Source organism: Tachysurus vachellii, chromosome 2 (assembly GCF_030014155.1).
Source record: "Tachysurus vachellii isolate PV-2020 chromosome 2, HZAU_Pvac_v1, whole genome shotgun sequence".
NCBI classification, from domain to species: domain Eukaryota; kingdom Metazoa; phylum Chordata; class Actinopteri; order Siluriformes; family Bagridae; genus Tachysurus; species Tachysurus vachellii.
The window spans coordinates 9,403,185-9,417,576 of record NC_083461.1 but is presented as its reverse complement, the minus strand read 5'-3'; the positions used below and the strand labels follow the sequence as shown (position 1 = coordinate 9,417,576).

General features: G+C 34.4%; 1 protein-coding gene across 1 annotated transcript; it reads left to right on the top strand.

Annotated features, from left to right (window-relative positions):
- Positions 1 to 10,273: 10,273 nt before the first annotated feature.
- Positions 10,274 to 12,796, top strand: oxld1 (oxidoreductase-like domain containing 1). Its single transcript, XM_060889864.1, has 2 exons — positions 10,274 to 10,418; positions 11,612 to 12,796. Exons 1-2 carry the CDS (start codon positions 10,365 to 10,367, stop codon positions 11,981 to 11,983), a joined length of 426 nt encoding a protein of 141 aa, XP_060745847.1. The 5' UTR covers positions 10,274 to 10,364; the 3' UTR covers positions 11,984 to 12,796.
- Positions 12,797 to 14,392: the final 1,596 nt, after the last annotated feature.

Sequence of the window (14,392 nt, the reverse complement as noted above, 5' to 3'; positions counted from 1 at the left end):
CATAATAGGTTCTGCATATTTGGCAGTAATAAACCACAGAACTGAAGGGATGGACTAGAATGAAAAGCATCACGATTTCAGGATGTGTTTACAAAGTACTTTTATTTGACATTCAATATGAAGACTAGTTCGTCCTTTTCTTCTTACCAGCCAAAAATATCTACACTGCATTTGATTTCCTATAAACCAAACATGACCTCACCCTCTAACAGGCGTGTAAGATCTCTACTGTACATCTCTATCAAAGGGTGGCTCAAGGCCATGACATTTGCTTATATATTTGTCGGTAAAAAGACAGTAAACCTGTTTGATAAATAGTGGATAATGAAACAAAAAACAAAACAGTTACAGATATATTATTGTAAAAGCTTATTACGTTGGTTGCTATTAATATACATGTTCAGAAATTAAAGGTGTCATTTGTTAAACAACCCAGATATATTATTTCAGACACCGTTCCCAAAGCTGTGACGCATGTTGCAGTAACATTCCGTGAAGGACACTATTTGTTATGGGCTCAGCCCTGAAATTGTCTCCACCCACTTTGCTTACTTTTGTGGAGTTATACAAAGCAACCCACAACCTATAAATATGTTCTAGCTATTTGTTTCATCTTTCAAATACAGATAGCAGAAAAGCTCAGGCTACAAAAGAAACAATTCTAAAGTCATTAGAAAAAAAACAAGTAAAACTAACTATACATGATCAGTGTTTCATTTCTGCAGTATAGTGGAGATCTTTACTATTTTAAGGACTTTTTAAATAGCATGCATTCTAACTATGTACACATTCAATATATTGGTAAAAGAACTGTATCATTATATCAATATCTATGAAGAAGAAACAATTTAAATCCCTTTAGAAATGTACCACTTTATAATTACTTATAAAAATAAGGACAAGCATCAGGTGTGTGGTTTTAGTCAATACAGTAAAATAACTAAATATCTGTAGGTGTACATGTATCCATAAGTAATATCCTGCTCTAAAGAATCAATTATAAATAAAATATATATATATATATATATATATATATATATATATATATATATATATATATATATACTATTAGGTTAATGTTCTCGTTTGCGATTTGGGGAGCAATTGTTTGAAGTTTACTACTGTATTAATTCTTCAGCAATTTTTCCTCCATGTTGTGATCTGGTCATTTTGGTCATTTCATATACATCTCAACTGGTTAATGCCAACTGCTAATGGGTCGAGCTAATGCCATTACAACTACACTTAAAGACAGATTCAAGTCTGTAACATTCTCTGAAAAAGTTTTCTGTAAACTTTTCATTTAAAAAACAAACTCCACTAAACCAGTGGCTCTGTGATCTGTCCTTTAGTGTCATTTGTTGGACAGTGTATGTTAGTTTCTACTCCAAAAGCATATTGGGAGGGAAAAAAGATGATGGAGTAAATAGCATAAAAATCCTCCTAGACTGATATTGTCAAAAAGGCAAGATTAGGATGCTTTTGAATGTCCCATGTTTCACTGTAGGTTGCAAATAGGATATTGGTTACAGGCAACGAGAGCCAGAAAACTACTGCTTTCTGTTAGCCTACATGTTCAAAATGAAAGAAATATTTACAACCTTGCTGTACTTCCTCAATATAACAACACCCTTTCACTATGCAAATCAACTGAATGAGGTAGAACTAAACTTCTGTTCTTGAATGCAGTCTGCAGCAAAGCATTTATATCATTTAAGTGGCCACTAACAGCACAATGCAATACCTCAAGAGAAATTGCATATAATATAATAAAAATATTGCATATGATATATTATTTAGCTTTATTTATTTGGCAGCTTGCATACATCATCATACAGCTCAAAGTAAAGGCAAGAGGATAAAAGGTTATAGAAATTCTACTAATAAAGAACCTGATCATAAATTCATATAAAATTAACCATATATTGATGACAGTGGAAGATTTCATTAAAATTTACTATCTGGGAAAACTATATGCCATTAATTAAACAAGTTGTGTTGTGATGCTTGTTAGCAATCTGCCTTATTGTAAAATTGTAAAATCAGTCAATGGTTTGGTTTTTTGGGCACTTTTTGTATATACACACATACACGCAAAGACTTCAGTGTTATGTTGTGTCATTCTGAGAGGATAAGCATGTTGTCAGAACATTATGACCAATACATACTGTTTTATTTCCCCATCATCAATTTGCATCATTGACTTTCCAAAACACAGTGGTACTTTTACACCAGGTAGAACTAATAATCTGTGTTTACAGCAGTTTATTAGCAGGTGCTATGAATGAAGCACTGTGAAATCTTGTTTCTTATCAAAACACATGCTGTTATGTGTTTCATGTGTATGTAAAAGGGTTTGTTATTACTATATACAGAAACATTGATAAAACTTTGATAGGATTATAACCTTTTTGTTATAGGATTATAACAAATTTTTTTTTTTTCTGGTACATTTCTAATTATGTATTCTGTCTAAATATACATTATTATTCTGGGAGGATCTGTGATTGAGTGTTAAAAATGCATGTGGGTTTATTCTGAAACAATGCAGAAAATGCAAATCAAAATTTCAATTAAAAACAAAAAGGTTTTCTATTGCCTGTGTTGCATAGATTGCTCTGTAGACCTAATCTAAAGTAAGCTTTATATGCTGTCTGAAATACCACCAGTGAACACACAGACTTGAGCTAACATAATATTGTAATAATTCACTTGAATAAAAGTAGTGTGCATAAACAATAGAGTATAAAAGTCTGGTAAAATAAATGGAAAAAAAAAAAACTACTTGTACAAAATACATGTCTACAGTTGTATACAATCATGTTACCTACCCAAGTGATCAACATTAATCAGTATATAAAGGTAAATCTATCCTCATGCTGTTTGGGCTTCCGTACATTTGTGCATGCTAGGTTTGTAGCTAGCTAGCTAACGTTAATTCCAACATTTTTTAAACTACATAGCTATTTAGCAAAGATGTCCCTTACACATCTTCACCATTACCATTACATTTAGAATATAACATTTAGCACATAGATATATCTAACACAACAACATTTAATACAGAGCTTTAATAATAAAAAGACCTAACTAGTTGACTCTGCTAGCAAATGGCTTGTCAGTACAGTATATGTTTCCTCAGGTTGAATATTAAGCTGTGAAATATCAATATCTCCAGGGGTATTGGCTCACATTATTTGCAGATTATAACCTGCTGTTTCCTATAAAGCATTTAAAATATCTTATCAATTTCACCAGAGATGCTCAGCCGTCTCCACTGTGGTGTACATTGGTGTTGCTGCTGCTGCTAAGCATCTGCTTTATTTTGATCTTAAGGGCTTAAACTGAATTATTTAAGATGTCTATTTTAAATGGGGTTTAAATGCATTATTAATTTTACTCTGCAACACAATTCAAATAAATTAATTTACTTTTTAATTAAAAAAGAAACTAAAATAAAAGTACTAAAATATAATGATAAAATATTTACATATTTATATTTTAAATTATTTATAAAATAAAATGAAATTATGGAATTATTAAAAAATATATAATTATTTAAAAAAAACTTTTACATGTTATTAAAAATATATTTGTATAGCAGATATCACAGATCTCAGATATAATTAGACATTTTTAGCTGATTTTGTGATTTGTATTGAAATCAATATCTTAACAAAAACATATCGATCATTTGGGTTACTTTTGGCAATTGAAAAACATCTAACCTAATGTACTAACTGTCTTACTTGTTAGTTACCTTAGTTTATTTTTTGCATATCTAATGTTATTCAAATTTTTTTACTCAACTGTGTATAAGCTCCGGTTGTTCTCAAATAAAAGAGCATATACAATATTAACTGAATTAGTTTGAGTACCGGACATCTTGTGTTGGTAGAGTTGTGGGACTTTCACTCCAATACTAGCTCATGTTTGGGAACTTTTCCAGCCTTCATGCCCATTAAGCCTTGAGGAGGCTTATTCAGTGAACTCTACTTAACCTCACAACTCAGCAATCCATCACCAAGAGACCTAATTTACAAATCTCTGGGCTTGTTGTTAACAGGATCTAGTTAATGTGAATAGGTGCACTATGTGTGAATTTACGTGTCAGATACTTTGGCTTTGTGGAGCTTTATTTGACCTGCATGGGCTACATATGGCTATTTATGTGGACGTTGCATAAAAAAAAAAAAAAAATCAACCTTTCGTCCCTTTTGTCTATTATAAAAAATAGCTAATGTGATAAACACATGACATACAGTTATGTTACACATTTAATCATGATGTTCTACTTCTACATACAATCCGACAGTTTATTGTCATTATTATTGTATATCTTTCTGTTTTAACACCAAACCTTGACTGTTTGTACAGATGCATATCCAATTTAACCCAACCAGAGAATTGACTCCCATTAGGACTCGCCTTTTCTCTTAGTGTTTGCTCTTAATTGGTGTGTTCACATGTCTTCATGTCCATGTTTGCCAGGCTGCCATAGGGACCAGGATACATTGTGTCCCTGAAGGGAGAGTCTTTGTTGTACCTAGCAATTCATCATTATTTATGGCCACCTCACACCACAGGAAATTGTAGAACAATTACCACATCACGTACATCAACACAGTCACTAGATACACACCGGAGTAATAAATCAACAGCTACTTTTCCAGTTTTGTCATTAATAAATATATAACCCTAACTAAAGGTTATAACCCTAACTAACCCTAACTAAAGGTATATACTGTATATAACACTAAAGGTTATTTTGCAGAACTGAACGAATCCAAGAGGTGTGTAGAGAACCTTCTCTCCTCTGTCTTTCACTCGTTTCTTGAGTACAGCTCTGCATGTCACAAAGGTGTTATTCTGGAGAAGCCAGCCTCACTAGGGGAGATGAACAGTGTGGCCTTTGTGCGAGACTCACAAAGCCGGACCTGTGTGTAGCTAGTAATGTCCCTGAAGCAGGCCAAGGGCATCTGAGCAATGCCATCGCATTCACCTCTCAGACTCTTTCACATTGAACTATATTGATCTCTTAGCCATACAACCCAAACCATGTTGTATTTAAACGAAATCAAGGTTGTGGTGAATGATCAGTGGGGTAGAAACTTTAAGTATCACAGGCTGAGCTGTGTTTTGTTTAGTTTTTCACATATCCCATTGAGTCAGGCCATATGTCTGTTCAGTAATACAAGTGTATGTATTATCATGCAAAGTAATATAGTATAGCTTTTTTTTAACAGTCAGCTCAGTTTATTTTACTCCATGATTTCCTCTGGGTTTCATCTGGGTTCTCTGGTGTCCTCATGGCTGCCTCGATCTCTGTGTATTCCCACCCCATGCTTCATGTTCCTGGGGTAGACTCTGGATCCACAGTGATCTAATTAAGATTAATAATTTAACATACTGTATATATAAACACTTTGAGCATGATCTTATTGAGCTTACTGATACTTATTTCTGTAAAGCTGCTTTGTTAAAACTACTACACAAATGGGTTTGAAGTGATTTGACCAATGAACACTTTATCAGCTGAACTAATCTTTTCTTTATCCAAATAAACACATAAAACCAGGAGCAGAATAAACAGTTTTTACCAAAAAAAAAAGGCTGATGCATACTCTAGTGTAATAATTTTGCATGACTATAAATAGCACATTTCTAATCTTGTGGTACACTGTGTAATTGTCCAACCTGTTGACTCAGTTGAGTGGGAAAGACTTGGCCCTTTATGTGAAACTGGGTAGGGCTGTTCTTTTCCCATCATGATATGATTAGTCATGTGCTGCCATGGATACAGAACAAACATATTCCTATTTAGTTTTATTTGGATGTTTTAACAATAGATATTGTCACAAAGCAGCTTTAAATAAAGAGCATGTAGAAAGAGCCTCTTAATGCTGCCACAATTTATCATGATGAGATCAGATATACTATATCTATCTATCTATCCATCCATCTATCTATCTACAGTATCTATCTATCTATCTATCTATCTATCTATCTATCTATCTATCTATCTATCTATCTATCTATCTATCTATCTGCCAACCTACCTACCTCCCTATATATATATATATATATATATATATATATATATATATATATATATATATATATATATATATATATATATATATTTGTCTGTGGGTGTGTGTGAATAAGCTGGCACGGCACAGCTAATTTATTATAATGTCCGTGGCTGTGTAAATGTATTTCAGGCCATCAGCGTTGCAGCACTATAGAGAGTTGAAATATTCAGTCAATGGAATGTGCTGACTGTCAGAAAGTGTGCCAGCCAAAGAGTAATTTCATTCACAGCAGGGATTAATGTTGAAAAAAGAACCTTGTTCCTCTATGTCTGATGACATGCTTTTGTTTCTGAAATATGTGACCCATCACTAAAGCACCTAAGCCATGTTTTTACATTAGACTTGATTTAAACCTGTCTGATTCACACCTAATCAGGCTGCCCCATGGCCCTTAGGGAAATACCTGCCTCAGGTAAACTGAACATGGTTCCCAAGGCAACAGTTGGGAAGAGAAATCCAACCCTGAGGGCTTTGTATCTGCTGAATTTGTGTGTGAATGTTGTTTCAGAGCATTCTTTGTATGCAGTGAGTTGACACACACACACACACACACACACACACACACATGCCATGCATAGTTACTGATTCACATATGTAATCTCTTTCCCAAGGGCTCAGAGAGGGTCTCAGTGTGTTCTACCAGAGAGTTTTACAAAGAATGTTGTGCACTCATTTACAGATAAATATACTTTAAATCCATAATTATGTATGTAATTTTATTTTTCTTTCTTCTATTTTTAAGGTCAATTTTAAACCACTGGAATGTATCATCTCTCTCTCTCTCTCTCTCTCTCTCTCTTATCTTTGTGTCTTTAACAAGCAGATGATATTGCTCTGAAGGATAGAAAAACTTATTTAAAAAATACTATAATTAATAATAATATAAATATAATAATATAATATAACTATTAATATCACTTTTTTATTAGCCACTAACTTTTTAACATAATAATTTAATATAATAATATAACATTATTCATTAATAACACTTGTATTATAGTTTATATTATAGTTATATTTATATTATATAAGTATGTTTGGTTGAAAAAATATTACTACAGATCAAAGATGCTAAGGAACAAAATAGAAATATTCGGGTTTTATTTGTGCTGAACCAAATTATTTCAATAAAATGTAATGGCAAACATGAAGCGTTTTATTGGAAAATGCTTATCGTAAATGGAGACACACCTGTCACCCATCTCTCAGGTGATAGAGTCTGGAGTCAGAAACACACTGATATCAGCATACTGATAGGACCTAGACATTAACCTGACCAATGTGGTGTTAACATCCCATTTTAATCAGTGTCCCATATCTGATTCTGTGAATGTTTAAAGATAACTATGGCTAAAAACAGAGATTCAAAATGTTGTTTAAATTAAATTGTTGCATTGCTTTAATACATATGAAAACCTTCTAACTTATGACTCATAATTGTAGCAATGCACTTTAAGGTCCTTATAATGAACTAATTACTTTACACATGAGTTAAATTGAACGAAACATAAACCTGAGTATTAATACTCCATAAGTATTATGAACATGGTAATTGTGTTTGTTTATTTGTTTGTTTGTTTTTTCAAATAATTAATCATTACCACCAAAACTGAGAACATCAGAATCAGAATCGGAATCAGGTTTATTGGCCAAGTGTGTTGACACACACAATTAATTTGGTTCCAGCTGTTTGTGAATCTCAAAAGTACAGACATAAATAACACTATACAAGATAATACAGACTATACAAAACAATGCAGATGTGATACAATAGACCTTATGAGTATTAAATATGAATACATAATATATGACTGATCAGTTATGTACATAAAGTGTGGGAAGTGCAAATAACAATATTGTGCAATATTATGCTTTTTGTACAATATACAGCAGTAGTAGTGTGTGTAAAATACACGGATAATGTGATGACTGACATCAATGAGTAAAATAAAGTCAAAAAAGAACAGTATGAAGAAACCTTTTCATCATTTGCTGTTGTAAATGAAAATTAAAAAAGACAAGAGTTGTCAAGAGTATTTAGTAACAAGTTGCATCACCATGGTTGGCTTGCTGGTTATTGTCTGTTTGGAGCTTTACATATTCTCTAAGTGTCCGTGTAGGTTTTCCAGGTTTGCTCCCACTTCCTAAACACATGCATATAGGATTGGGTATGCTAAATTGCCCCTAGGTGTGAATGTGTGCACATGGAATCTGGCAAGGGCCTGATGTCCCATCTGGATTGAATCCTCCTTTCTCCTTGCAGTGTTCCTGGACTAGGCTCCGGTCCACTGTAACCCTGACCAGAATAAAGACCACCGAAGGTGATTGCATAAATAAATAATTTATGTTGACTTATTTTTAGCCATTGATTGAATTAATACTATAACCATTGTGAATGTTTACTAGCATGAACATAAAGTCCCAATAATAATGTTTTCATTATTATTAACATTACATATGATTGATTAATACTGGAATTTAATGGTTTGTTCATGTTAAATATTACAGTCAGTCTTAATGTAAATCACACTCTTTACAATATGTTGTGTGGTTTAACAAGCAAGGCTTTATAGGAATTCAAAATTTACTTGTAAGTGTGTAGGTGTGTTATAAATAAACCATTTTCCATTTTTCCACAGTATGTTTTAGAAAATTAGGTCATGTTTCTGGTTCAGTTGGTTTCTGGATCATTCTTCCAGATTCATTCTGGACATGCTTCCCATCCCTTCCCTTGTATGGTAGCTATTCAACTTTTGGTCTCCTGTACCCATGGATGAGCTGAGAGCAATGTTCTTGGTTCAACAGTGCAATACAAATTGCAGGCAGCAGCATGAGCGGGCTATAGGTCTCGGGAGATTTTGTGAGTTGTTTCTATGGCAAAGCTTGTCAAGCATACAGGCCTGTGGGAGTAGATGACTGCCACACACACACACACACACACACACACACACACACACACAAACACAAACACAAACACTGCAATACTTCAATGAAAGATTAAACATAAAAACCTGCTGTCAGTATAATAAAGGGCTGCCACTTCAAAGGACCTGTATCCTTATTCCTTATTGAATAAGTGGATAATGTTTTACTTTCCCACACACCAGATTGGTTTAAGTTAATATCCTTGTAAAAATCACAATTTATTAAGAATTGGCTATAATAAGGGCAAAGGAATAATGACTAATAAAGGGGAGAGAGAAATAAGAGATAAAAGAAGAGTTTTAAAATTACTTAAAAATGTACAAAGTCAAAATAATGTATATTATTACATTTAATTAATTAATAATATTTTTTTAATTAATTAATTAATTAATTAATTAATTATAATTAAACATTTTAACCAATAAAGGTTATGTATCCTTACTATAAGCTATTAACATGAACATATTTTAAATAGTTCATTCATTCATTCATTTTCTACCGCTTATCCGAACTACCTCGGGTCACGGGGAGCCTGTGCCTATCTCAGGCGTCATCGGGCATCAAGGCAGGATACACCCTGGACGGAGTGCCAACCCATCACAGGGCACACACACACACTCTCATTCACTCACGCAATCACACACTACGGACAATTTTCCAGAGATGCCAATCAACCTACCATGCATGTCTTTGGAACGGGGGAGGAAACCGGAGTACCCGGAGGAAACCCGGGGGAGAACATGCAAACTCCACACACACACGGTGGAGGCGGGAATCGAACCCCCAACCCTGTAGGTGTGAGGCGAACGTGCTAACCACTAAGCCACCGCACCCCCCATTTTAAATAGTTAATGTATATATATTTTTTTACATTAACTTACTTGAAATAACTAACATAATTAATTTAATTATATATTTTTTGTTTATTTGTTTATTTATGTATTATTAAAAATATGCTAACTCAGACAAACCTACAATTCTGTAAAAACTGTAATTGCTGATTAGTAAATGTTGAATATTGTTCGGTGTAAATGTTTAAATAATGTAATTATTTATAAATTAAACAATATAAATAAATAATATAATATAAATAATTTTAAACAAAGACTTTCTAGTCTTTTAATGTCCTCTAGTGAGTAACTGCGGTATCACAACGGGGTACATGCCCCGCCCTCCAGACGCGTGTCATTCATTTACTTCACTCTGATTGGTCAACAGAGTTTTACACCAATCACAGCAGAGGTCATGTTTGTGATACCAAAATAGTAGCATTTCTTGTGTAGCACAAAATGGTTAGCTGCTACTGAAATAAGCTTGTTTTTGTCTTCGAGTTTTTGTTTATTGATGTTTTTTATTTACGGGATGTCTCTAAATAACGCTTCACCGTGCTTGCTGAGGGTCTGTATCTTTACTATATAACCGGAAATAAACAAACTAACCGTTTCATTAAACAAATCGTCAACAGAAGCCTTAATACAAGTCTATAATATAAAGCTAGATATAAATGTATAACATAATACATCATGTTACATACATACTTTACATTTATTTGACTTATTGGCCATACGTTTTATATAATAATATATTGTAATTATATATATATATATATATATATATATATATATATATATATATATATATATATATATATACACACACGTGTGTCTGTGTGTATATATACACACACACACACACACACACACATACATACATACACACACATATAATGTGTCTTTCTAGTCTTTATATAGCTTTAGTTTTCAATATTTTATATATATATATATAGATTGTCTTTGTTGTTTTTTGTACGGTGACCTTGAGTGTTCAGAAAGGCGCCTTTAAATAAAATGTATTATTATTATTATTTTATATATATATATATATATATATATATATATATATATATATATATACATACACACACACACACTCACTCTCACCGGCCACTTTATTAGGTACACCTTACTAGTACTGGTGTGGTCCTCTGCTGCTGTAGCCCATTCGCCTCAAGGTTCGACTTGTTGTGCATTCAGAGATGCTCTTCTGCATACCTCGGTTGTAATGAGTGGTTATTTGAGTTACTGTTGCCTTTATATCAGCTTGAACCAGTCTGGCCATTCTCCTCTGACCTCTGGCATCAACAAGGCATTTGCGCCCACAGAACTGCCGCTCACTGGATATTTTCTCTTTTTCGGACCATTCTCTGTAAACCCTAGAGTTGGTTGTGCGTGAAAATCCCAGTAGATCAGCAGTTTCTGAAATACTCAGACCAGCCCGTCTGGCAGCAACAACCATGCCACATTCAAAGCCACTTAAATCACCTTTCTTCCCCATATATATATATATATATATATATATATATATATATATATATATATATATATATATATATATATATATATATAAATAAACTAAAGCTATATAAAGACAGAACTGTTTGTGATGTTAAAAACTTCTCCACTTAAAGTATGGTACAATGCATTTATTTATTTATTTGTACACTCAATATTTTATATATATGTATATATTTATATATTCCTTTGACACACATTTGAAAGTAAACTTTGATGTATTCTGTCTTTTTTGCACAGCTGTTTATCTTCCACTTGTCACAGATCAGGAAGAAACCCTTCTACATCAGTACCATGTTTCCCCAAAGCAATCATCTACACTGTACACCTCGTCACTTTCAGTGCAAAAACCCGGCTCCATTCGCTTCCCAGTTCCCAGCTGGTGTAACACAGTGTCGTACAGACACAGCAAATCCGGGTCCTCCGACTCCTCCAACGTGCTGCTGCATGAGCGGCTGCCATAACTGCGTGTGGATTGAGTATGCAGAAGAGATGCTGAAGTACTTCAGTGATGGTGGAGAAAAAGCACTGGCTGCAATGGAAGACCATGTTCATGACGAGAACCTCAAGGCTTACCTCAAAATGGAGATCAGGCTACTGAAGAGATCCTGATTTTTATACTGTGTATACCTTGGATGACTTTTGTGTGTTCTGTGTATTTCAATGGACTTTTAATAAATTATTCAGTTTGCATTTGTGTTAATGCAATGAGCACTTGAAAGTAAAGACTTGCATAAATCATCAAGTACTGAGCCTCCATTGCACTGTATAATATATATAGGCATATAATACAGGGGCAGTGGTTGCTCAAGCAGTTATGGCTCTGGGTTGTTGAGTGGAAGGTTGGTGTTCAAGGCCTAGCACTGCCAAGTTGCCACTGTTAGGCCCTTAAGCAAGGCCCTTAATCCCTTTCTTCTCCAGGGGCTCTGTATCATGGCTGCCTCTAAGCTCTGACCCTAACTTCCAAAGATGAAATATTCAAAGAAATAATTCCACTTTGCGGTAAAGCATGTGTCAAAAATAAAGGATCCTTTTATTTAAAAAACTGGATGTGTATAAAGGTTTATGCATATTTTGATAAAATAATAACTCGATACTCTATGAGTGAAGAACTGAACTGTGCATAAGCTGGGAATTTCCAGTACTCTTTAACACAGTTAAAGTAAAAAAATGTTTTTTAACAACTGCAGTTTTTGTTGTTATTTTGTTCATTTTTACCTGCTATTATTATTAAGTATTTAAGTACAGATTAGGTGGTTATTTATTGTGAATGTACTTAATTGAAATGAAAAAATCTATAATTATCCCTATGATAACAGTGTGTTTTCTTTACCACTTTTAAAGAGATCAAATGTAGAAGCGCACAGCTGACTGACCTCTAACTTTATTCTTCATGTAGATGATTAAAGATGATTGAGAACTTCAGCATATGTTTCCAGAACTACGTGTGACAAATCCTTAGAACTGACATGGTGAGCAAAGCTGCTTCTGTTTATCTGCTACATGGCTTCCCTTTCTGTCTCTGATGTGAGAAGTATCATTTGTTCACCAAATGTAGTACATCATCTGAATCATACTCCCAACATGCCTTTTAAATATTGTTCGTGATTATATGAACATACAGTAATGCATATGTACAGATTTGTTGTGAGATTAAGAGACACAGCTTTTAGGAGAATGAGGGCGAATGTTATACACGTCACAGCACCATATGTATTGATTTTTCACATGCGGTCGTCATACAGTACTTTCCAATAGATTCCAATGTTCTCCCCGTGCCTCGGGGGTTTCCTCCGGGTACTCCGGTTTCCTCCCCCGGTCCAAAGACATGCATGGTAGGTTGATTGGCATCTCTGGAAAATTGTCCCTAGTGTGTGATTGTGTGAGTGAATGAGAGTGTGTGTGTGCCCTGCGATGGGTTGGCACTCCGTCCAGGGTGTATCCTGCCTTGATGCCCGATGACGCCTGAGATAGGCACAGGCTCCCCGTGACCCGAGGTAGTTCGGATAAGCGGTAGAAGATGAATGAATGAATGAATGATATAACTTGAATGTTGCCTATATTTTGCCTGTTAACTATTTTGTGTTTTCTTATTGGCACATTAAAGGTACAAAACATATAGATTTATTTTCTAAAAGATGCTACATTGTTTGAAGTAACTGTGTGATTCTGAAAGCAAAGTGCTGTAATAAACAACAAGGGTTTTGTTTAATGTGACAAAATATTTCTTACCAAAAGCTCACCTGATCTAATAACATTGTTCTATTAAACTAGATGCTTCAGGCTGGATTCACTACTTTGGTTAGCTCATGTGACATTACTTGGGGTAAATGTTAATGCAATCACATTTCCATTTTAATTTATTAGTTATTTTGTTAATTACAATTGGGCATAAAAAGTCTACACACCCTCGTTATAATGGCAGGTACTTCTTATGTCATGTCAGAACTTTTTCCACCCTCAATATGAAATGCACATGAAAGATCTTAGTGGAAAAATTGGATGAATTAAAAAGGTTAAAATAGCCTGGTAGGGGCACGGTGGCTTAGTGGTTAGCACGTTTGCCTCACACCTCCAGGGTTGGGGGTTCGATTCCCGCCTCCACCTTGTGTGTGTGGAGTTTGCATGTTCTCCCCGTGCCTCGGGGGTTTCCTCCGGGTACTCCGGTTTCCTCCCCCAGTCCAAAGACATGCATGGTAGGTTGATTGGCATCTCTGGAAAATTGTCCGTAGTGTGTGATTGCATGAGTGAATAAGAGTGTGTGTGTGTGCCCTGCGATGGGTTGGCACTCCGTCCAGGGTGTATCCTGCCTTGATGCCCGATGACGCCTGAGATAGGCACAGGCTCCCCGTGACCCGAGGTAGTTCGGATAAGCGGTAGAAAATGAGTGAATGAATGAAAATAGCCTGGTTGCATAAATGTGTACACCCATTTATTATTGGAAGTGTGGCTGTGTTCCAAATAAACCTAAAAAGTAATAAAAGTAATTACATAAAAGTAATTTTTTTCAAACATTAATTG

What these genes read in the sequence shown, in the direction of transcription:
- oxld1 (XM_060889864.1), top strand. Translation starts at nt 10,365, where the DNA reads ATGTTTTTTATTTACGGGATGTCTCTAAATAACGCTTCACCGTGCTTG. An exon ending in CTTCACCGTGCTTGCTGAGG is followed by an intron (nt 10,419 to 11,611) that starts GTCTGTATCTTT and finishes TTTTTTGCACAG; the next exon opens with CTGTTTATCTTCCACTTGTC.